The following is a 25,855-nucleotide window of genomic DNA, read 5'->3' on the forward strand; positions in this document are numbered from 1 at the left end:
ATGCTTCATTTCCTGGTAATAATACTGAACCTCACTGGTTCGCTCTCCTACCTCATACACAGGAAAGTGCTTTTTTTTCTGTATAGAACCATCTTTTTAAGTGCAGGAAAAAAACTATCAATAGCTTTTCTATACTGATAGCTTATAATTGCTCTTCATGGAAGATTGCTTCTCATTTTAAAAAGATGTTTATTTGTTGAGCTGCATGGGGGAAAATGTGTGCTTTCATCAATATTTCATGTTATTTTCCTTTTCTTAAAGTACATGGGTCCTCATTATCACTTGTCTCCAGCACATCCTCTCTCTACTCTACGGTGAGTATTGACATTTCAGAAATAAGTTCTGCCTGCCTTTGTTCTTTGTTCATGAAAATTTCAATACTTTGAGGTTTAGGAGGATTAAAATTGTACTGCAATAAAGCAGGGACATTTATTTTCAACTTTGATATTATTGTCGTGCTACTTTAGAATACATTATTTTCATCTTTTTATGCAACTTGCTTAGAATTGCTTAAAATCATGTAGTGTATATTTTGAAAGCTAAATAGAAAGTAATAGTATAGGAGTCTCTCTTTAATGGAGGTCTTTATCCTATCATAGTTGATAATTTTGAGAGATTTTGCTTATTTTCAGGTAGTTCTCTAATTGCACAGTTTACAAAGTGTTTTTGTCATGTCACTGTTTGAGATACACTTCTTGAAGAACACAAGATTGCTTCAGGGTAAGGGAGATACAATTTGCAGTTTAAATGTCTACTGATCTTTGTTGCAAATGACAGCATTTAACTGTTATTCCCAAAGGAAGTTTGTCTTTAAAAAATTATTAATCTCGGTTAATTAGATTGAGTAATAATTGTGTTCTAGCTCAAGCAGAACTCCTGGGTTTGATTGTTTTCTCTATTTTTATTGTTTTGGTATCTTTTTTGAGACCTTCCACATAATTTGTTGCTTCAATTGCTCTTCTAACAAGAAATCATCCATATACCAGGAGTTAAACATGTTTGGCCATTCTTGGTGCTACACAACAGCTGTTTTGCAACCTACTCTCTAACTGCAATTACACGCTGTAGTAGCCCATCTTCACATGAGAGCAACCCATTTATCTTTTTTCATGCCATGCATTCATGAATAGTCCATCTCCTCTCCACAGTTTCAGATGTTGAATAACATCATCCTGGGACTGTGGTGGACTCATCTGCCCAGAGCCAACAACAGTTCTTGCCTGGGAATTCCAAGCCCATGCAGTGTGATGCATTTGTACCATTTGTACAGCTGGTAGCCCCGTCTCAATCCTGAACTCCTGTTAGCTTGGAAAGTAGCTTGCATCCGTGCACAATGTCTATCACAATAGTGTCTCTCCTGGTTCTGTTTAATCATAAAATAGTCTGTACAGGGTCATGTCTGAAATATCAGGTACACATTCAGTATATTTGTCCAGATCTTAGCAGCAAGTTGCAAACAATTCCAGTGCAGATTAGCCCCAAATTATTTTCAGGAGGTAGAATGTACATACAGACCGAAGCACATAAGGTATGACATGCAAAGCAAAGCTTCTCACTTTCTGGTAGTGGAAAAATCTATACCATTATTTCCCTGTCTATGAAGTGCTATAATGAATTTGCATGGGGAAGTGTCCAAAACTATGATTCACACTTTGATATCAAATTTTAGAAGAATATTATGAAACTGATAGATGATAAAAATCAAATTACAAAGTGACACAAGATGCCTTCAGTGTCCGATCAGTCTAATTTTGAAATATCTCTGCTCTGATGTTGTGTATTGTAGCAAGGGCTTACTAATACTTCCTATTTATATAACCTGCTATTATTCAAGATTACAGACAATCTTGCAAGTATCACCTAAAACTCATGACATTAGAGAACAGTATTTTCTTGCAAAACACACTTTAAATTATTTACCCAAGTTCATCCCATAAACCAGTGCAATATGTTCTGAAACATCTGCCTGTGAATGCACATTACAGCTAAGCCCCACTCCTTAAGTAATGGATTATGTAGACTAGATAATGGAAGTTAGAGAAAAATGTGTAAAGGGCAAGAAAGGAATTAGTATGAGAAAATCACTGGGGTTGACCTTTAGGAATGACTTTTGATCAGAATTTCTTCTGTTTGTTCCCTATCATCCTGTGAAAAAAAATTAAACTTTTCAGCAATTAATCAGAAGATGATTCACAAGTGGAGTATAGAAACATGAAAGGTTGTCAATCAGTATCATATCAGCCTAAAGTAAAGAACAATGTTTCATTGTTCAATGATAGTGTACAGTACCCTATTTCCTTCAGAGAGGGATAACTTCACAGAGTTATTACACATATAACATGCTTTCAGCTGTTGCTAAATTCAAGGAGTATTGATTTTGGCTTGCTTAAGTCAGGTAAAATAATCACTAAACAGGAATTCCAAAACAGCTGCCTTTCCAGAAGTATCTCATTCAAATAAATATATTTATCAGATTTATCAAACATTGCCTTAAGCCTTGGTGCTAGTGTTTTTCTGCAGCCTAATCACCAGAGAAATCCAGACAAAGTACTAAAATAAAGATCAAGATCTTTATGTATTATTACCAAAGCATAGCTGAAAAGCTTGAAGTTATTATCTGAAGATTGTTTCAGTGAGAATTAGAATATGAGATTTAGAAGAGACATATCATGATTTGCTGTCATTGCAATGAGAAAGAAGTTCTGCATTCACTAGTATTTTCTGTATGTATTGGCTTTCTTCTTGGTTTGCATTTGGGTTCTCAGGACTTACTTGAATAGACTGGAAGTCTGGCTTGTAGAGATATGCAGGCAGACAGACAAACGTTTGGTTCCACAGAAAAGTATACCATGGAAGCGGATTTAGTAGACTGTAGGATTAAAATACTGATTCAGTTTTGGCAGTGAATATATCTAGCTCTCTGAGAAGTTGAAAAATATGTGTGATAGTGTAAATTACATTAGGTTGTCTCCAATTTTAATCTCCTCCTGCTCAGTAGGTGAGACACTGTAATTTGCACATATTTAGCTAATTGCTATATTTCTCGCACTGATTCTCAGCATTAGCTACACTTAGAATCCCTAGACTTCATTAACTCTGCTAAGCCAAGCTCAAGGGAGATGTGTAAGGACATGTCATTTGTATATTAATATTTTAAGTCTTTAAAAAAAAAAAAAAATTCTTACAAGGATGTGTTGCATGGATATGATGGAGAAGCAGAGGGAGAAAAAAAATATTTCCTTTAGAGCTTTTTGAAACAGTAATTGAGTGCTGGATTACAATGGTGTCAGCATGAACTCCTAACTACAAACTACTCAGATGTATTTGGTTGCCAAATTTTATGTTTTAAGATAGTAGTATGCCCAGAATTCTGTTCTTCCTCTTGCACTGACTTCTTCCACTGCCCACAAAATTCTGAGACAGAGGCAATGCTTCCTTGTACTGAGTGGGAATCATCTGGTAACAACATGTGCCACCTCTTTCATCAGCAGGGGACGTGGTCTGAGGATGAGGGACCACCTGATATTACAGTAGTTACAACCAAAAACAGTTTTAAGTGTTATACAGGGAAATATCATAGCATCTCAGTCTTTTCAGTGACTGTTAACAGATAAACATTTGTGGAAAGAGACATTTTCTAAAAGTCTTCTCCCCCTACATCAGGTAGAAGAAGAAAGCGTTTCTGTAATCGATCATTAAATTTCTAACAGCACAAAAGTTCTGCTTAATACAGGCTTTAAAACGAGGCTGTATTAATTTGTAATAACAGATACTGCCTGATGTCTGGGAATTTTCTGAGGAACCCTTATCTTGGGTTTTCTTAGCCTTTCTAGTACTATTTATAGCTAATTCTTCTACCCGTATTGTCCTTTCACTGCTTACTTCAGACAATGTTAGTCTGCTTCTCTGAAGCTGGGCTACCTCAGATCGTGGGGTGGATTGATTTCCAGTATATTAACTGATTCTTATTTTCTCTCACAAAAGGATTCATCTCTCATGGCATGCCATTTTTTTCCATTAGAATCCCACTGAGGCAAAATTTTTCTGACAGCCAAATGCCTCCTAAATTAAACTACTCCCATGCTTGCAAATGTAATGACTTTCAAAGGTTTGCTTTGCAATGATTTAGTTTCTTAGTTCGTTGAAAAAGACTGTTGAGTAAATGGCATCATTATATGGCACAATACATAACAACATGGGAAATATCTAAAATCATTAAATATTATTAGGAAGTTTAAGCTGAAACTTTAGCATGAATGGATAGCCCTTAAAAATTTGGTCAATATTTTGTATGGAAGAAACTACTTTACAGTGCAAGTACCACTCTCCCCTCTACCTTCTCCTATATATGTTTTGCTGGTATGCTGCCAACTTCTCTTAGCAGGGATTAGTCTATTAGGAATATAGTTCCAGGGCCATAAAAATCATTACTGTGTAAAAGTTTGCTGGTAACAGGCTAGAGTCCATGCAGTGATAGAATAGCAAGTTTTCTTTTGTACCTTAGAAATGTAGCTACAGTTTGTGCAGTTCTATTTCTATTCTCCCTTTATCCACTGTTCCATATTGTCGGTATGCTGGCAGACTCTGGGGTTTAACCTGGAGCCTTGCCAAGTAAGTTGAAAAGAATTCCATTTATTGTTCTTAGTGCATACCTTCCTTAAATGTAATGGATCTGTGAAACTATTAATTCCACTTCAGTGTAGCTGGCTTTTATTTTCTGTTACCACAATTATGTTGCATACTGTTCCTAAGCTATTTTTCCTTTATTTTCTTCCAGGCAGAAGAAAAGGCACATTCAGAGGTAAGAGCTTTTCTTCATTTTTATATTTACGTTTTAAATGCATTATTTTATTTTAAGGTTTGGTTTGGTAAACTAAAGTTTGGTTTGGTAAAGATTGGGTTTGGTAAAGATTGGGTTTGGTAAAGTGAAGTTTTGCTATGGCTCAACTGCTAAGTCGCTGGGGAAAAGACACTCTGTGTCTCTGCACCACTTCTTGAGAAGTGTTGGTAAAGAGCTGAGGAAGCTTCTAGTGCACTAGTTGTTTTCTTAGCACCATGCTGAAGAGTGCGTCTTGGCTGAGGTTCTGAAAAGGTGAAAAGAATCAATGGAAATCAGGCTTATGAGAGGGGGAGTTTTGATAGGTCTCATTTCAAACTTAATACCACTCTGTACTGGATCTGAGGAACTGTGCAATTCTAAGTAATGTGCTGCCTTTCAGGAGAAAAATACCTCAAATGTTCGCTTTGAACTTCTCTCCCTTACATTTTGCATTACACTAAATTTCTGAAACTGATCACTTTGATGGATTTCAGAGCAATGCAGATTGATTTCAGATATAAATCAAATCTGACATGGAAAACAGCTTCTTTGTCCTCACAGTGTGTAAGAATGGGTGCCAAGCCCAGGTCAGCAGCTGAATACAATTACAGCCTTTCTCAAAATGAAGTTCTGGTCGTTTTAAAAGGGCATCAAGAAGTAGCAGCAATAAAATGTAGCACCAAGAGGGGCACTTCCACTTCACAGAGCCACATGCCTTCTGACTCCTGTGTTTGTGCTGCCTCTATTTTTACTATTCTAATCTGGGAAAAAGTCAACTCAAAGTTATTTTGAGGAAGCTGAACAAATAAACATATTCTTCCTTACTTGCCACAGCATATTTCAATATAATTTCTACTTGAATTTTCTAAGATTCTTTCTCTGAAAATTAAAGCAAAGAAGCTGAAGAAGCCCACCAGAGCTCAGTAGTGTAAATGGCAAATCCTCATTTCATGGCCCTTTACATAGGGCTGTATATAGAGGTAAAACACCGTTTCTTTCCTGTGTATTTCTACATGGTGTTTTCTCAGTATCTAGGTCTGCTCTGTGATGCTCTTGCAGGAGATGTTGAACAGCAATTCATGAGAACTACCTTTGTATACATGCAGGAATATAGCGTGTAGCTTAAGAAACAAAGTAAAACAATTACTATTGAAAACCAAAGAGAAAACTTGGAATAAGAAAAATGGGAATCCAGGATGGAGAACATCTCAATAATGCTTCCTTTACTCGGAGCTAGGGTAAATGATGTAGCTATTTTTGTGTCATAGATGTACAGAAACTTTTTCATTCTTAAAGCTTGTACAGTATTCCTTGTTAGTTTTTGTGAGAGTCATAAAATCAAAGTGCTGCAGTAGTCTTTATAGGCTAGTTTTAGACATTTTTTGTCTTTAATCTGGAAGAATTTATTTTATGCCTAAATAAAGGTGTTTCAAAGTGAAACTCCATGCTGTGCTAAGGTTCAGTGCAATGCCTGTGGTCCCTGTAAGATCTCAAATAGGGTTAAAAGATCTTAAAATGCTGTGCAAGCTTCGTGCTAGGTACCTATCCTAGCAGAAATGAATACATATTTTTCTGAAGGATTATGTTATTCGCTACAAGATACAAGAGCTTTGAATTAAGTATATTTTCTTGTCATCTGTCACATTTAGAACTACATGTTTTTAAGTTGGCCAGCAAATTTTTGAAATATACATATGATTTAAATAGGTTGAGTGTTTGAATCTCTGAAACTTTAGGAAGCATTGTGTTAGAGAAAAAAAAAATACTGTACCCCATGTAAATTTAGACATCCAAGAAGCAAAAATCTGTGTCTGAGGTAGTCATCAAAGCCTTCTTCGTGCCAGGCAGTACGGGAGCACTTTTTGGCACTTCATCTGAGTTTAATGTAGACATTTACAGTCTAGCAGAGCAAACCTCACTCAAATTCTTTCATGTTTCGTAATCTCAGGGCTCGTCCAAGGCTGCTGTCCTTGATCATACTAAGGATATGTTTGGAACTTATGGGATTTGGTAAAAGACCATGACATTTACATTCACATATGAAGTAATTAAGCATTTGCCCATATGTGCTGCCCTAACTGGGATCCTAGCTCATATACTGGTTACTAGCAAAAAAAATCCGCTGGAGCAGCATTCAGCGTCAGCTTCTAATAATTTGTATTTCTGAATAGTTCTGAGATTAAAATGTGAAACAAAGATATTGTAAACCTATTAGTGATGCCTTAAGAAAACAACAAGAAAATACAACAAAAGGTAATTGCTGAAATACTGACAGCAGTCTTTTTCCTTTTTCTAGCAAATTCAGAAACTACGGAGGGAACTAGTTGCATCACAAGAGAAAGTTGCTACCCTTACATCTCAACTTTCAGCAAATGTAAGTGTTTTATCTTATGATCATAAACAGTATCAGAGAATACATTATCAGATTAGCTAATGGTTGTTACTCAATTCAAGCACCAACACATGACCTGGGAGACTCTTACCATTTATTTAATTTTGTATTTTTCAAATTAATTATTTCATTAGGTGTCTATATTGCCTCAGCTTCAAGCAGAAGATATCTTGTAATCAAACACAGTGGAAATGAAGATGAGAGTGTCCACACTTAGGATGTGACAACAATCCTGTCCAGCTCAGTTTCACTCTTTTGTCAAAATCAATTAAAAAAAAAAAAAGCCCAAAAGTAAGGAGAGACAACCAAAGAAAGGTCATGAATTGCAAATTCTTATAGAATTCATTATAGTTTCATTTGACAAAGATAAATGCTGCAAACTGCAGATAGACATGGAGGGAAGCACAGTGTACAATTGTATATAGAATTAATATGCCACAATAAATGTGCTGATATTCTGTGATTTTGTGATATATAACTAAAGGAAACTGGACTATTTCACAGACAGCTCCCTGGTGTGGCTTCCATTTGTCATATAGTGGTAACATGAGTTATTGAACACATCAGAAAATAATGCCAGATAGGCAACATGAGGTACAGTCCTGCCTGGTCACTATGGTGAACAATCTGTTCTATAGTGATTTTCAGATGCAATTCAGGGTATAACTATAGTTGTCATTTCCAAGGAAAGCTGAGATGCAGTTGCATGAGAGTATAATTTTGCATTTCAAGAACGCAGTTTCCTGAGGTCTTGGGCAATCTAGTGTGCTTTTTTTCGAAATGTAGTTGTACCGAGTACTTAGATCTAAAAATACTGCTGTCAGTTTCAAGAAATTATTTCAGTTGGTGAAGTAGTACTGTGTTCATGTTGTGGTAAAATAATCTCTAGCTGTGTGAAACCTGCTTGTTCTCTTAGGACTGCCATACATGAAAATGTGGAAGAGCTACCCTCAGCACTTTCTGCTCTGTTCAGCTGGCTGCCAAACACCTGTGGGTGTTTGTACCCCTGGATTGCTAGTCTGTCCTGAGTTCTGAAAATTAATTTAGTGAAGCAGACCATACTGGAGTCCTACAATGTTTGTAAATTCAAAAGCTAGATTCTGAGTTGAGTTATTCATTTGGGAATGTATAGTTAGCATGCCTACTCTGTGTATGGGGGTTCCTTTGCTTGTGTATTTTTAGACATTGATCTTTATCTTTGCCATGTTGGGCAGTTCTTCACTCACCCACCCTGAGAGCAACAAACTAAACCCAACACCAAGAGGTCAGAAGAGTTAAGCCAGCACACCTCAGCGGGTTGTGTTTACTAACAAGTCTGTTGTTCTCCACAGGACACTTTTCATCACAAGCACAAGGCCACGGCAGCTCTGCCTTGTGGTGGGGGACACACGGAGTCAGGCAGTGGGGCTGGACTAGGTGTCTTTAAAGGTCTCTCTCGACCCAAATCATTCTGTGATTCTGAGCAGCTGTGCCACATCAGTAAGACTAAATTTTTTGCTTGTGGTGGGCCTGCGCTCACGTGCCTTTACTAGAGCTGGTGTGGGAGCCCCTCTGATGGGGATATTTCAGACTCTTGGTGCCCTTCCTCATTTTGTTCTGAGGACATAAAAGACGTTTACCCTTCATTCCTTCTGCTAGTTCTGAACAGAAAGCACCAGCATATTCCTTCTTGCTGATGTGTTGAAAGGGAAAGTTGAAAGATGACTCTGTTTAATCTCCATCCTTTTCCAGTCACCCCAGAAATGCTGTAGCCTATAGTACAGCAACAAGTGTAACGGAGTGAGGATGGGAGGGCATTCTCCTCTGAATCTGAAGCAATGAGGCCACTGTTCAGTTTATTTGGGCCAATTGCATCCAGTTTCTCCCCAGGGTTATCTAGAAGTCATTGCCTATACCTCTGTTCAGTATTCCTTTGTGTGGAGCAAAGAGCATTCAGACTGGTGTCTAGTAACCTTACCTATTCCAGACAAGTTTTCAAAGTCAACTCCAAATTACAATTAGATTTGTTCCATATTTCAAAGAAACTGTGTCAAGATAGAAATGAATAGTTACATTTTGGCTTGGTTTTCCCCCAAACTAATTCTGCTGCATGGGTGAGAAGTAAGTTGGGTTTTGATCTGTTTAAGTCACCTTGTGTTGGTTGAGGATCTGGTCCCAAATACTGCCTCTGGAGTTCTGAATACCGAATAAGAATCTACTGATCTAATTGGAGGACCAACATTTAAACAGGACAGTTCTAAATATATAGATATGCATCTGGTTTTGCCTATCCAGAAGTAGCACATTTGTAAACCTGTATGTGCTTCTATGTGTATATAGATGTGCACGCACACCATATGTTGTACAAAGGTTAATTTATTTAATCATGTTCTTTTGACTGTCACTCAAGTTCTAATCCATCTCCATGGAGACAGTCTTTAAACTCTAAACGTATAAGCAACCCTACAGCTGATCCTTTTATCTCACGGGGTTTTTAAATGGTATCAGAGAAATCTTTCCTTTTTACAAATCGCCAACATGTGGAAATTCACTCAAAGTTGTCAGGAGCATGAAACTTAAAGGCTTCACATTTTCCAGGCATGTACAAGGGCTTTAGACACTTCCATGATGAAAACAATCTTAAAAGAAAAGGAGATATTTATTTATTATAAATAAATATTTTTGTGATGCTGTTATTAGATAAATACTTTGCAAAACCAAAAATGGAAAAGTATTTAACAATAAGCCTGGTTCTGAAGTCTTTCTCTGTTGTTTCTGGTATAGAAGATGTAAAGCATTAAAAACACTTCCACATAAATCCAAAGGATCAAAAGAGATCCCTTAGAGATATGTTAGTATTAATTTTGTCAGTCTTTTGAACACTTCATGTAAATAAATCCTACACAGTGTCACTTAAACATCAGAAATAAAATCCTACTTGAAAATAGTGTATACACAAACATTGTGATATGGCCCCTGAAATTTAGCCTAATTACAGAATTTATATTTAAATGTCAGTGATTATATACTTTTCATAAAAAATTTGAGAGTAACTAACAAATACTTTATTTAATTTGAACAAACTTATGACAGACCCAGATGGGCTTCTAATTTTCATGAACTTGGACTGTCTTAGCAATGCTTTACTTGCATGTGTTCACTTATCATTTATCTTCTACTCTAAGAGACATGCTTCAGCAGTCCCTGGCATTTAAAGGAGAAGTGGTGCTAATCACAGAAGCTGAGATTTGTCCTCAGCAAAGAAAGAAAAGACGTATTTTACTCTCTAAATGGATAATACTACTAATATGACCCTCATGTTGAGTCACTTTTGCACTCCAGCAGGCTAAAACCTGAGTGAGCAGTAAGTTTAATGCAGAAAAAATGTTTGGTCACTCTGAGCATCTTTTCTGTAGATACATCTGTCTCTGGCAGGCAGAGAACTGTATGAACAGAGAATCTTCTGCGCTGCCTTTTGCTGACTAAAAAATGATGCAATCCTTTCTGATGCCTTTGCTACAAATGCAATAATCTTAGCCTCAGTTCTAAACCCCCCCAAATTCCCATACTTTCAGTGTCTGGAAACAGGCAGCACTTCTTTCTTTGCTGTAATCTGGAGAGGAAATTGTTAATAGAAATCTTGTTCCTTTACAGTTCATTTCAGGCTTGAATTCGTTGTTACCACCTGCTTTTGTAGAACTGAGCAAAAGTATTGCAGGCGAGTAAAAAAAAAAGAATAAAGAGCATATTATTCTCCTCATTTCAACAATATTAATGTCTTTCTTTGCTTCACCACAGAAGTGATAGTGGCACATGTGTCATTAAAAGGCTGTCAGGCTGAAGTTTGACCTATTTCATCAAGCCTTTGTTCAATGTATTATTTTATATCAAAATATGCCAGTTGGAAGTTATAGAATATCTCAGGCATTTTGGAAACCTCTGCTAAGAGGTTCTGATTCAGTTTCATTTATTATTCACATTTTGTTGGCTGGACTCAAGTACTACGCTTGATTTGAGACGTTTATTTCATTTGATTAACCCCCAAGTGTTTTCCCTGCATTTGATTCAATTCAAACAGGGCCCAGCTGTTGTTTGGATGCTTAATTTACAGTCTTTTTTCTGAGATTCTGGCTTTTCCCCTGGTGCCTGTTTTGATGCTGCTGAAGGGCAAATCTCAATACTAATTAAGAAAGGGCCTGTTTTCAGTGCAGAAAGTGTCCAACCAGCAGACTTCCTATGTGACTGACAAGGGCTCAAATTCCAGCGAGCAGCCTGAACTCAGCCTGTTCAGAGGGACTTTGATCAGTGCTTTGTACTGTATAAAGCTGAAGGGTGCACTCTTGCAAACTGTAGTAGACCCAGAATGCCAGTAGAAAGTGAAGGGGGTTCGTTGGCTGATACCCTGGTTTGGCCAGCTCTGAACCACTATCCTACAGCCAAACAACAAGATAATAGCAGGCGGCAAACAGAAAAGGTCACCAGATGTGCAGTTGCTTCTTGCAATCAGCCTGATCCCGTCTGGCCTCTCACACCTCCTTTCATTCAGCCGTGTCAGGTGGGAGGAAATTTATTTATTTACACTTGTTTTATAAACCTGAATGCTGGACATTAAATCGCAAAGTGTGTCAGCAGATAGTGTTTGGAAGTGCCAATGTCATGTTCAGGATGAGCTGTAAACCTGAGAGCTGAGGTATTTGGGGTTTGGCTGGCTGGGATCATTTACTAAGAAGGAAATGTTTAAAATCAAATCTGTCATCTTAGCACTGAAGTCATTCCCTGAGCATATATCTCTTCGACTCTTTCCAGTGGGAATTTCAGAAGTTAATAGAAGTCAAAATTACTCCATCTGTGACGGATCTACAGATTAAGAACTGTACATCATCTATGCATCTAATACATATATCACATTAAAGATGGATTTATTTTGCTGTAGGCATACTCCCAGTAATGCCCAGTTACTTAACATTGACTCCAGTATATCTGTCTCCAAGTACAAATGCTGCATTCAATTGTGAAGATATATTTTTACTTTATAATAGATGTTATTTAAAGCACATGCAGTATTCAGGATATTTTCTATGGTATTCAAATGATGTCTTCCATGAAGGAAACCACCAGATCTAACAGATATATTTCTAAGGTGTGATGGATTTGCTATAACTTAAAAAAAAATAGCATGAATATTTTTACGAGAATGAAGGAAAGGATCCTTTTGGATAAAGTAAATAAGCCTCAGAAACTGAGGATTACCAATTCAGTCAAAATCAGTTACCAAATTTAAGAGCGTAAAAGAAGTATCTAATTAGAATTTTTAGTTTCTAACGACGATTTTTAAAGTCACAGTTTCTTCTATTTGTTTCAAATGTTTTCTTTTCTAAATTGTTTTGCATTTAACTATTTAAATGCAAAATCAGATCTTAAATGCGAATAAATACATACATACTTTTTATACATACTTCTACACACATATAAATATACTGATAATCTAGCTTCTTTTGAACTGTTATTGTTTTGTTACATAGTATTTATTTTGGGATATATCTGCATAAGATATCAAAAGATATCAAAACATATCTAGACTGTTGAATAAAAATCATTTGCAACTATAGGGAAAGGCAGGACAGTTCATTAGTCTGAATGCAAAATTAACAGTTTATATTTCAGAGAAGAATATTCTGTTGTAAAAAACATTTAAAGTAATGAACGATGCAATTGCAAGTTTTTTCCTTGATTTTTTTTTTCATTGGTGGGCCTGTATATTATGTTTCTTTATTATTAGAAAATTGAGACCTAATAGTCTATCACAAATGAGTTAGGAAAGATCCATCATCTGGATCCAATTACAATTACACTGCAAAAATTTTAGTGTGCTACTCCAGGAAAGCAATGTGAACTTGAGAATGAATCCATAGGTGTGACATAGCTGTCATTCTCTAATGACTGTCAGAGAGTAGCTTAATAGTTCCAGTGAACTTTGATGACATTTTTAATAATGCTTTTTAGTTCTAAATTTTTCTTATTTTCTTATTTTTTCTTATTGTTTCTGGTGGTTTATTTCTGTACAATATAAGCTGAAGTTGTAGCTATGGAGTAGGAAAATACTTTGCACAAATATGCATAGTTAGGTACTAAAGAACTGTGGTTATCACAGTCTAATTGTGAGAAATGGACAAAAGCAATGCATAATTAAACCAACAAATCCTCTTTTCAGGCCCTCAGTATCCATTGTTATTCTCATGGCAAAGCAGAACCACAGGCCATCAGCCAAGCCATAGATTTTTTTATGAGGCAGGGAACAGTAAGCTCCATTAGTTTCCTGTTAAACACATGTCATAAAGAGACATTTGGCTATAATTCTGTGGTAATGCATCGACTTTGTCTCTGATTGCATTCTGGGTCACTGGTCATCATCTTTAGAATTAAAACACCATAAATTAGTCTGGATATTTTTAATATGTAGCTAATTATTAAAGTGAAAAGTGAGTTTAAAAACTAGTAACTGTTACCTTATCAAAGGAGCAGAGTAGTGAAAACAACCAAAAGCTGTAGCTTCCAAACTAGCTAAAATAACTTTATATCAATTAACAGGTTTCAGACATGCATTTGACACATATTCTAAGTTCATTTTATTTAAAAGTATAACATCAATAATAAATCATAAGTTATAAATGTCAAAATAAGAATATCTACAATTAGTAATTTATCCTTAAGAAATTGCATATGCATCTAGTCCTGTGTCTATCAAACGTTCGTCCCTGGGGTCTGTATCCTTTACCAAAAGAATTATCCCTAAGGCATCTCTGCAGATACAGAAAGTGGGTGGTTTGACCGCTATACTCATAAGTAATTAAATAAATTATTTACCGATTATATCATTTACAAGGAGTAAACTTGTAGTAAACTTAGTAAGTGTAAAATGAGGAGTTTACAAGACACTGAAATGTTTATAGCAATGCAAAATTATTTACAAAACATAAAAGCCACTTATCAGTATAACAGCTCTGAAATGGAGACACAGAGGTGGGCCACTGTTATATACATGATTTTCTTTTTTATATTTGAGGAGTAATATACTGAACAAGGTGGCAAGAAGCACTTTTCCTTCTCCTAAAGTGCATAACAGAATCCTTTTTGGACTATGTCTTCTTCTGATTATGCCTCAGATTCAATGTTACCACATACAATTGAACCATTTCAGCTATGCCTGTACAAGCATGCAAATCTGTAACTGAAAAATTTGCCAGGCACAGTGTGTACCTGTACTGCTGTAATAAAAAATAAATATTCTTGGTGAGGATGCTCAGTTAATCCTTTTATGCATATAAATATGTTGTTTGTGAGTTACATTTCTGAGTGTATTGTAGTGCCCATGTTTGAAAACTTTGCCTATTGCCACTTTTGAGATAGTAAAGAGAAAATAAGTACTTGCTACTGCTTTTACTACTTGGTGTTGTCAGAGGAATAGATGGCATTTTATGGAATTTCGTAAAAATTAAATTCTTACTTTCCCTCTGCCGTACAAGCTGGCTTAGCTTGTTGTTTCCTTATTACCAATTGACCTTCATTGCCTACAAAGTTTGATGTCAGTTAGAATCAATGAATAGTTGATTTATTGTTTGAATAAATTTTGCTTCCACAAAGTATAGGGTGAATGTCCTTAGAAAATAAAATGAAGCATTAGGTCTTTAAAATCTTCTAATCAGTTTCAAACTTATTGCTTTTATTGTTGAGAAGTAGGAATTCCAGTTTTCATGATTGACTTCTATATATGTATTTGTACTCAGGTATAATGATTTATATTTATATTTTATAGAAGTTTTTTATTACTTTTATACACACAGCACACACACACACACATATAATCAATATAAGATGAATAGACTAAGTAATGACCTTTTATAAAACTATCTGTGATTTTTTTTGTTTGAATCTCAGGATTTCTCTGGGCTCTTTTATTTGTGAGTTTAAAACTTAAGATAAAGCACTCGAATTCCCATTTTGAAGTGTTCGGTAATTGAAAATAATTGATCCTGGACTTCTGTTTGGGATCAGACTTCTTCTGGCCAATATATCAGTAAACCCAAAGCAGGGCATTAAATCCATAATTGATTTCTGGGCAGAGATACAAAAGATAGACTTGGAGTGAAAAAAATATTTTTAAAAAACATAAAGCTCTGGGAGAAAGCCCAGAGTGGCAGTGCTGGGCTTCATGGAGTCCAGATATTTTTTGTGCAGCCAAAATGTATGAAAGATTCTGTATATTCCTGAAAGCTGTAAAATGCATTTAAGACTGGTTGTCACAGCAGATGTTGTCTTCTGTTTCTTTCACAGGCTCATCTAGTAGCAGCTTTCGAAAAAAGCTTGGGAAATATGACCGGCCGATTGCAAAGTCTAACAATGACAGCAGAACAAAAGGTAAGTTTAACCAAAGCAGATAGTTTAATGTGGAAAACAGTCAGCAGATTACATTAGAGTTTTGTTTAAAAAACTCTGAAAGGAAACAGGGACAGCTGTGACAATAAAACAGACAGATCTTTCTTTAATAGCTGTTGCCATCAAATCTTCATAAAGCTCTAGGAGAATTAAACCATGCAGCATCAGGTTTACCCAGACAATATCATGCAATAGTTTGAAGATAAAATCTTTTGTTTCCAGATTTTAATTAAAACATATTCAACTCCAGGTTTAATCCTCATTGAAAGATCCTGTAACAGAGACTGATCATAACCTACTGGAGTCCTTCATTCCAGCCTGCCAGTGTTGCCAGAACAATAGAATTATGGGGTGGGAAGAACTTTAAGTAGTGAAAAATAACTCCATTCAGAGTGTTAATACAGGTTGAATATCTTATTCATGAGGAAACAGTTTTAGTTTTCACTGTGCTGTTTTGACTGTTGGGGAAAAAAGTGAAACCTGATAGACAGTGAATTTAATGTGAGCCTTTGCACCAAGCTGAGGATTAAAAGGCTTCTTAGCACCTTCCAGGATTGAACTTCTGTAGCTCTTCTGCCCTTATTCATTTTGAGCAGTATTCTACAAATGAAAAGGCATCGTTGAGCCAAACTGTGAAAGAAACTTTATATCAGTGACCTATTATTCATCACTGGAGTCAGTGTAGCTATCTAAAATAAATAACATTTCACAGTCTGGTGGAGCATCAATAGATGAAACACTCATTGTGAACTGGGTAGAAAATATTTGTATTGTTTGCTTTTTTTTAATCTTAAGCAAAAAACACAATGGAATTTTATTAAAACAAAAACTTTTGACTATTGTATGAAGTATAGTTTCCCTCAGAAAGTTTTCTGTTCAGAAGAGGTTAAGCACTGACATTGAAACAGATCATATCCAAGCTTCTTTCCCAAAAGATTTGGAACATATTTTTTTCCTTCCCTTCTTTTCTCTGTTGTCGAGGATAAAGTCTTTTAATCCTCATTATATAAATACAGCTTGGAAGGACATGTTTAATGCAGCAGCAGTAAAAGCTATTTTTTAGTTAAAATTGGCTGTGCATTCTAACTTCAACTTGCAGGGCAGCCATCATTAAAGAGAGTTTTTTAATCAAATTATTATTTAGCAAGTTACATCTTATGAAAAATACACAAATTCAGGTGGAGAGTCACCTGTTAAACAGGAGCCTCACATATTAAAGAATGAAATTCAAATGCTTTTGTTGTCTTTTTGCAATAAAATTGTTTGGTTTCTCTTAACTTTATAATGAATAATGAATTGAGACTCTTTTTATATGAGTCTTTATTAAAAATTCTTTGTTGTCCTTTACAATTTCATGATCACTTTATATAGAATAAATGCAAAAGAATACATTAGTTGAGTTTAATATCTTTAGCAAGGAAATATGCATTCTACTTACTTGTTGCCCTTTTGTTCACCCAAGCAGTCCCATGAACCTCAGTTTCACCACTCTTATCTTGTAATTTTTTTTTAGCTTAGACAAACATTGATCTTGTGCCATATATTTTGAGCTCTCTTTGCTCTTCCCACAGGAATCTGAGCTTATAGAGCTAAGGGAAACCATTGAAATGCTGAAAGCCCAGAATTCTGCTGCACAAGCTGCTATTCAAGGAGCCTTGAATGGTCCCGATCATACCCACAAAGGTATGTTCTTGTCACTATTAAAATAATGGCAGATTTTCTCTCCCGAAGAAAAAAAAAAAAAGCTAAGTCAGTACTCTTCTGTTATTTTGGGGACACTGTTGCAAGAGCAAGCACATTCTGCAGTGCATGTTAGGCATACTTGTGGTATTTCCAGAGCTGAAAACCTTGCATGTGCTTCCTGTTTGCCACAGAGTTAGTTCCTGGAGCCTTGTCTTCTCAGAACAGGGTGGCCAGGATTTGATTACTGGGTGTCAAGAGTTAACTCTGTTGCTGCAGTTGGGTATTGAAGTACAACCAAGACACTAGAGAAATCTTATGGCTAAACATGCTTATACCACGGAAATGCAGGGTAAGATGTAGCTCTGAAAATTGCTGTGCTCCTTGTTAAGAGACGAACTGAGAACAGCTCAGCTCCTTCATGAGGTGCTAAATCAGTGCAGGAAAGCAGGCATTTTAAATTCTAAATGAATTTCTCATTGCACTTAGGAAGACATCACATGATAAATATATACTTCAAAAGTGCCTGTTGATAAGAAACAGCAAAGGAATTACTTGAAGAAAAATAAAACAGCAGCATTCATTTCTGAGAGTGTCATTGATCTTTCTTTAAAAAGGTCATTATTTAGATGTTTACCCTAAGGTCATTTCATTTCACAATTTCAGTATAGCAAAGCTTACTTCTAGGATGTAAAAATAATATAAAAACTAATTTCCCTTGGTATTAGTGGGTATGTTCTACAAGAATATTTTCCAGTGATTAATATATAGTTAACAGAGACTTTTAAGAAACTGAAGCTCAAAACCCTCACAAACCATTTCTAATATTCTCCACTTCTTGGTTATTCTGTTTCACTTGTTTTTAATGAATTCCTGTCTGCTTATTTCTATCATGACATGTTAGAAGGTAGCATTTGAACACTGATTGGACCTACTACAAGTCAAGTAGTCCCTATACTCAGAAAAAGAACTGTAGTACAAATCATAGTAATAAGTTGAGTAATTAATCTGTAACATAAACTGCTTAGCTGTGAGGTTGCTACTGCACAGACTGCTGTGTGGGGTCACCACCTTCATGCCAATATGCCCTCAGTTTGGAGGAGACCCGAAATGTTCACCTAATTCTATGCATCCCTATTGACTCCCATGTGGTTTCTCACAGACTGCAGTAGCTCGAATCCAAGACACTGGAAGGATCAATGCCATTTATGTTCATTTAGGGTCCCTTTGAGGAGGAAGATACAACATCAATACAAGAACAATTATTGTATTGAAACAGAAAGAGACGGATTTCACAGTGTCTTCTTTTCTTTAGATTTACGTATAAGGCGGCAACATTCTTCAGAAAGTGTTTCCAGCATCAACAGCGCTACAAGCCATTCAAGCATTGGCAGTGGTAATGATGCTGACTCCAAGAAAAAGAAAAAGAAAAATTGGGTAAGTGCTCAGCAGGTTTAAACCTATTTTGTAGCTATTATGTCGTTTCGTAGTGCCTGAGCAGTATAATGGCCCATTTCGTCTACAATATTCTTCTGGGGCCAGATGGATATGAAGCAATTCGCATGTATACATACTGTGACACTACTAGCAAACTAAAAGGTGTTGAATATCAGTGGGGAATTATTTGCATAAGTGAGGATAATTAAAAAAGAAATCCAAACCAACCAAACAAAAACTTAAAATAGCTGTTGTGGTCAAAACCATCTCTGGGCCACATTGAAACACTGATTTTTCTTCAGCTGGAGTTTGACTCAAAGGCTGAACTCAAATATGTTACTCAGCTATGAAGAGATTTGAAATCTGTTAAGCATTCTCAAGTAAAAATAGTGTACAGTGTTTAAAGACCTTAAGATGCTTCTCACCTGGAACACACAAATATCGCCTAAGGGTTTAATCAAATATTTTCAGTAAATAATTGGAAAATAAGTTTTGTTGTTTTAAAAATATTACCTGCATAAACATTTGTTTTAAAATACTGATCAGCCTTCATTCCCTTGATTTGTAATTCCACACTCTTTCATGTCTCTGCAAGGTGAACTCTAGAGGAAGTGAGGTGAATATAAACCATGGAAAATTTGGCATGCATCTATAAAGAACCCTATCTTGGCATGATTGCTATTTATTTTGGCAGTAGGCTTTTATACCTTCTAAAATCAGATTATCCTGTATGTCTTCTCAGTTTGTCTCTATTCATTTTAATCTCAAAGTTTAGGCTATAGAAAGGGGTAGTGTAGCCAAAATCCATTTCTTTCTCGTTAGATATCATGAGCTGGAAAGGATTTAAATAATGTTTCTCTGATCAGTGGTCACACTCCCCACTCTCCAATTATAACATGGAAATAAAATGTTTGAAACCTCATTTTTAATAGAGGAACCAGCTTGTCTTTGACTTCTATACCATTTTAATCAGAACAACTTTCTGAAAATAAAAAAAAAAAGAAAACCAACCATCTTTTTCCATAGTTGAACAAATTCTGTATTTAGACAATCAAGGAGTGGGCTACGGATCAACAAATGGGCTAGTTAAAATTCACTGCACACATAACTGTTGTCATCTTTGCTCCAGAAATAAATGGCTCTTTGGCTATTCTGTCCCTTTTCAATACTGGATAAGAGCTTCTAGGGGGAAAAGGCAATGCTTGTATGTTCAGAGATCTTACTACTCTAAAGGAAACTGCAGCAAAGATTATTTACCTTTCAGCTAACATTCTTCTCAGCCGTACAATCAAGCAAGCCTCATGTCCCAGCTTAAATCCTCTCTCTTGTGATCTAAATTGTAGCATTCACATAGTTTGGACATTGAAATTTAAATGGGGAAAGAAAATTGGCAATCCCAGTAAATTTGACTTGTTTTTTTTTTGTTGTTTTTTTTTTTTGTTCATTTGTTTGGTTTTTGGTTTTTGGTTTTTCTTTGTTTATGTTTTTTATTTTCCCCTTTTTTTTTTTTTTTGTTTGGTTGGGGTGTTTTTGTTTGTTTGGTTTTTGGTTTTGCTTTTTTATTTCAGTATTCAATAACATCAGGTTCTGCCTGTAACTGGATGCAAAGTGGTTATTTAAAGCCAGCCCTTGAAGGGAATGTCATGAGAATGGGATTCCACTGGGGCTTAATGGTTTTAAATGAGCACCCGTCTCCCATAGCTGTACCACTCGGTCCTGCACTTTTTCCATAGCATTACGTTTGCGCTGCGCTGGATTAATAAAGTCAAAATAAAGCACTGTATCATGTTTTTATAGATACTGTGTTGCATATGTTAATACCTTGCTTCTGTATACTGACCTCAGGCAGTGGCTAGGATGGCATCTGCAAACTAACTCTTTGAAACATGAGCTGCACACAGATTACCATGACGAGGAAAATAATCTTGTTCTATGTTTGTTTTCCAGCTAAGAAGCTCTTTTAAACAGGCCTTTGGAAAGAAGAAGTCCACCAAGCCTCCTTCCTCACATTCGGACATAGAAGAGCTGACAGACTCCTCTCTTCCTTCATCACCAAAATTGCCCCACAGCTCAGGAGAGTGTGGGGCAACTTCAATGAAACCATCACAGTCAGCATCTGCGTAAGTCTCTCTCTTGGCAAACCTTTCTTCCCAAATGGGATGGACTGTGAAACAGACCTCCTTGAATGTGGCCATTTGCATTTCAGAAACTGTTGCCAACAGCCATGACCTTTGAATCTCATGATCTGACCATTTGGACGCTACTAGACTCTAGCAACTCTTTCTTAGGTTGTTCTCTCTTCCTTTCACTCTTTCACCCCAAATTATCTATCAGTACAAACCTATTTCCAAATGCATATACGAAAACCTATGTTCTGCTCTCCCTGCACTATTAACAACTTTGTCAGATCTACTTAGTAAAGACCAAATACTACCCTTTCCTTCCTTCATAACATGCTAAAAATGTAATCTTTTTTCCAGGTAGCTATGAAGTTTTATAAGATCCATTCTGTTGTTACTTTCTCTGTTTTTTAGCTACTAATTTATAACATTTTTAATCTATTACCCCTCTTTTTTTCTGATTGATTTTCTTGTGGGATTTCACTTTTCATTTTTTTGGTCAAATCACCATCTTTACAATGTCAGGGCTGAGAACAGGTCAGCAGTCAAAAGCTGTCTCATTCCTTCATTAATTTTTGGTGTCTAATATATTCTTCTTATGGAGTTCTCAGCTTCAATTCATATTCTTCTACCTTTTTGTTTGTTTGTTAATTTTCATTCTAACAAACTCAAAACTTTTTCCAATCACAGGAAATCAACTTCTTTGAACAAAGAAATGCATAATATAGATGACAGCCTTGCTTTCCTTGTCCTAATTGAGAATAGTGAGGCCACAACTGCTCTTTTTTAAAGGGCCTGGGGGATTCTAGTCTCATAACTGATTATTCAGCTTTAGAATAGGATATCCCTGTGTTAGGTACATATCTGTTATGATTGACTTTCTACAGACTCTCACCATTTTTATATTCTAGATTTTACAGTTCAATAGCAAATATTCCCACAAAAGAAACCACTCACAATAAATATTTTTATTTCCTCGTATTCTGTACAGACTAGTGAGGAATAGCTTATATAGATCTCTGTTTTCGTTGGGCATTTCATAGGAAGCTCACACTTTATATGGTTTCAGGTATATGTGCATTTTGGGGGAGGACTTCTACATGTTTGGGAGTCTTGAGTCTGATTTGTTATCAACTTAAAAATCACTGGTTTAAGCTTTCTTAGAAAGTGCCTGAACTTAAACAAAACACGTTTATACAAAATTATCTACTCATGATTCACAGATCTGCTTTCATAACCTTATCCTGTTTCCTTTCCTACAACCCAACTCTTTTCTCTGTCTCTTTGACTTGTTCTCAAGGTGTATGGTGTTGCCTTGAATATATCAAGGGCAAAACTGCATATTTCTAGTCTTTCATCCCAAGCTCTTCACATGCCTATTTGGTCTTTGAGCCCTAACTTTCAAAATTCTGTCTGGTTCAAAGCCTTCTGGTTCTTCCTCCACAACATTTTAAACACTGATCTTTCTGACTATATTATCACATTTTTTTTTATTATTGTGACCTCCCTATACAAGATAACATAGGTGCCTTGCCATCCACAGATCACATAAAATATATTTAGATTAATTTCTTTATCTGTTATGCTGATAATAGTGCTTTCTTTGGAAGACTCAGGTTTCCATGACATGATTTTAACTTCCATCACCTTCAAGATTTTTCATAATTATCAACAGCCTCTGTTCAAAGATCATGACATACTTGCTCCTTCTATGCAGAGCAACCTACTGATTTAAGAATCCTGAGATTGTTACAAGAAAGAAACAGTAAAACACTTTCTTTCTAACTACTTTGAACCTTTGTCTGAAGTCTGATCAGGCTTCTGAGCTTCTTTTTATGACTGCTCAGGAATGCTAACTTATCTTTTTGTTTTTCTTCCTTTTGAAGAAGACTCATCTCTTATGTAATTTTACATCTGTAAGAGTTGAGTGTTGAAGAGTTCTGAAATCTGCAAAACAAAATTAAATTCATAATTTCTTCTTCCATTCTGCTTATGTTACCAGTCTTAGACAGCTTCTTCCTGCTTCTTCCAGAACCATCACCCTGCTTTCTGCTTAATTTTCATGTTCTTTAAAGCTGACTTGCCAAGGTCTTTTTGTCCATCCATTCTTAAGATGTACTGCAAAAAGCCAAAATGAAAATAACCAAAAAATACATACATGACTTCCTGTTGTCCAAGGTGTTATATGAGATAATATATGCACGTAAATAAAATTTCATTTCTTATTCGTCTAGCAAAGGCATGGGCACATCAAACCAAGAACTGTCTCATAATATTTCGAAAAAAATCCAAGTATATGTCTCTATTCATTTTCACTCACATTTAAAATATTTGTGCATGTTGTGAATGATATTCATTATTTTCCTTCTTCTATTTGCCTTATTTTTTTTTCTTTTTGCCATGAACTTCTTCATCTTCCCTTTGCTTATGGTTTCTTTATATATTTTCTTGACCTGAGACTCATGTTCTAAACCATTACCTTTACTTTCTTCCAATTGCATCTGTCCAATACGTGTGTATGCAGGTCATCTCTAGTCTGGGCACCAAAGAAAAGGCAAAACGGTCCCGTGGTCTACAAGGATAGATCCCGGTAAAATTGAGTGTGGGGCATGGAGTTGAATACCCAACTGCTGACCTGGAGAGTGTTGCATCTTCTTTCCCAAAATGCATTTGCATGCATTCTGGCCATTAAAATTCAACCTCTGTTTCTTGTTTGTATATTAGTAGCAATACTCAATAATAATAATACTTATTATTATAAAATATTTTTCACATTTAAATTGTTCGCAAATATTAACTATTTATAGTGAGAGTAATAAAGATCAAATAACATGTGCTGAATTGACTGACAATATTGCTTAGTATAACAACGTAGCCAAAATTCAGTGTTTTATTTTCTACTTGTTCCATTGGGCAACAGATGTAGGTTTGATAACACCCGGAGGCAAAATGGTCTGACATGAGAACTGGACTGCTGGGGCCGTGGGCCAGTCATGTTTTGATATTTTCTCACAATATAATGGTTTCTTCCCTTAAAATTAATGCTTAAGAAAAATAATCACATAGTGATCACTTTTAATTCAGTCCTCAAGAGAAAAAAAAAAAAAGAAGGAATAAAAAAAATCAAACACATTCTTTTAGACACCATACTTGAGCAAATGGCAAACTATAGGAAAAAAAGTCAGCCATCACAAATCAAAACCATAACAGATTAAAATCTTCTAGATTATGAAGTCAAGGACTGTCTCTTTGTGTACTGTTCAAAACTGTTAGTGCCTAATGGAGAATAAATACCAGTAGTGCAGTTTAAACAGAATACTCCAGTTCTGACTGTTGCTACTTAGGAAGAACATAACTTTGCACCAAAGAAATCAGGCAGATATAAAATAAAACCAATGGGTGATACACACTCAAAAAAAGAGATTTCTGAAAAGTTTTTAACAACTTTTTTTCGTCATCGTGAACTATCTAACTAAACTGGAAAGTTATAAAGCAAGATGATAATTTCATCTGGTGGGGGACTTTTTTCCTTTTTTAATTTGCAATTTGAACCTTTTCATGTTTCTTTGATAAGATTCTTACTTCATTCATAGGTTTCACCAGCAGCAAGCATTTTCTCTACTTTAATATGTAGTAATGACACTGCTTTGGGGGAAGAACCTCCCTTTAATCTCTTACCTGTTTCCTGCTCCTCTTTAGGATCTGTGAGTGCACAGAGGCAGAGGCTGAAATTATTCTTCAGCTAAAGAGTGAGCTGAGGGAGAAAGAGCTAAAATTAACAGACATTCGCCTTGAAGCCCTCAGCTCTGCACATCATCTGGATCAGATTCGGGAAGCCATGAACCGCATGCAGGTCAGTGCAGTAGCTTAAGTGATGACAGTGGTGCACACCAAAGGTATTTTTTTTCCCAGTACTTTGTTCCAGGTACCAGAAAAAAAGTCAATAGAAGTAAATTGCTAGATTGACAGCACTTCCAAAGGATGGGTATGATAAATATTCACCTAATAATAATAATGTTGATATTCTTAGCCTGTATTTTAATAGCTAAAATGTTTTTGAGATATGGAAGGAGACATAATTCCTCCCCAAAGTATGTTGGTTATCTGGTTACCTACGACTGGGAAAAAGCAACATGACAGACAAGCTCATCAGATAAATTTCTACAGAGCTTTACATTCTTGTGCCATGTAAGGAGTGGGAATATATGTGCCTACTCTCTCATCATCTCTGATTCCTAACCAAGTTGCGGCTTGCAGAAGCAAAGTATGTAAAATCGAACTAAATTATTGTATCCAACATCACTAAAATTCCACTACGTGATTTTGTGACACTGCTCCGAATACTTCCTGAACATATTTTTCACCAGAAGACTTTCCCTTTCATGAGGCCGAAATGATGCAGAAAGAATGGCAGTGTTCTTCAGTGGAGCACGGAGCTGTGTGAGACTCAGCTCTGTTGCCCACATACAAGTGTCTAGTGTCATGTTGGGTGCCCGAAAGTATCTACAACAGCTGCACAGTCTGACATAGATCCTTCAATAGTTTTGGGTCCTTCTGGAATGGCAGGTGAGAAACCTGGGGCATCTGTGAAGGAAATATAAACTATATCTGGGAAACAGAATCAAGGCCATGGTGTGGGAATTCAGGCTGAGACTATGACAGCTACATTTAGTTGTCTAGGTATGAGCAAGGTGGTAAACTCTTGTTGCAGTCAATTGAGTTTTAGTCCTGCAGTAGTGGGGCCTAGAGAGCTTTCCTAAAATTGTCCTGAGATGGGTATAGAGAGTGAAATCGAGTTATTTGAGCACAGGTACCTATTACCATTTGATCCAGCTTCAGGTATTTGCATCTGCACAGGACTTTCAGGTTAAGCATTCAACCCATGGAAGGCCGTCTTGACAGAGACACTGGAAACCCACATTTACACAGCTGAATCCAGCCTCAGTGGCTTGTCAGCTGATTTGCTGGGTGCTGGGTGCCTAGGTCAGAGGCACC

At 36.2% G+C, this 25,855-nt stretch overlaps 1 protein-coding gene across 15 annotated transcripts in view; it reads left to right on the forward strand.

Moving 5' to 3' along the window:
* The window catches only part of NAV3 (neuron navigator 3), a 554,398-nt gene that overhangs the window by 509,189 nt on the left and 19,354 nt on the right, over positions 1-25,855 (forward strand). For all 15 annotated transcript variants that reach the window (XM_071799425.1, XM_071799406.1, XM_071799412.1 and 12 more), the window contains 8 exons: positions 262-314; positions 4,778-4,801; positions 7,116-7,193; positions 15,522-15,605; positions 17,195-17,306; positions 18,619-18,740; positions 20,688-20,860; positions 24,560-24,713. In XM_071799425.1, the coding sequence (XP_071655526.1) occupies positions 262-314; positions 4,778-4,801; positions 7,116-7,193; positions 15,522-15,605; positions 17,195-17,306; positions 18,619-18,740; positions 20,688-20,860; positions 24,560-24,713 (800 nt within the window). The remainder of the gene's footprint in view (positions 1-261; positions 315-4,777; positions 4,802-7,115; positions 7,194-15,521; positions 15,606-17,194; positions 17,307-18,618; positions 18,741-20,687; positions 20,861-24,559; positions 24,714-25,855) is intronic.

The sequence above is a fragment of the Patagioenas fasciata genome, chromosome 1 (assembly GCF_037038585.1).
Source record: "Patagioenas fasciata isolate bPatFas1 chromosome 1, bPatFas1.hap1, whole genome shotgun sequence".
NCBI lineage: Eukaryota > Metazoa > Chordata > Aves > Columbiformes > Columbidae > Patagioenas > Patagioenas fasciata.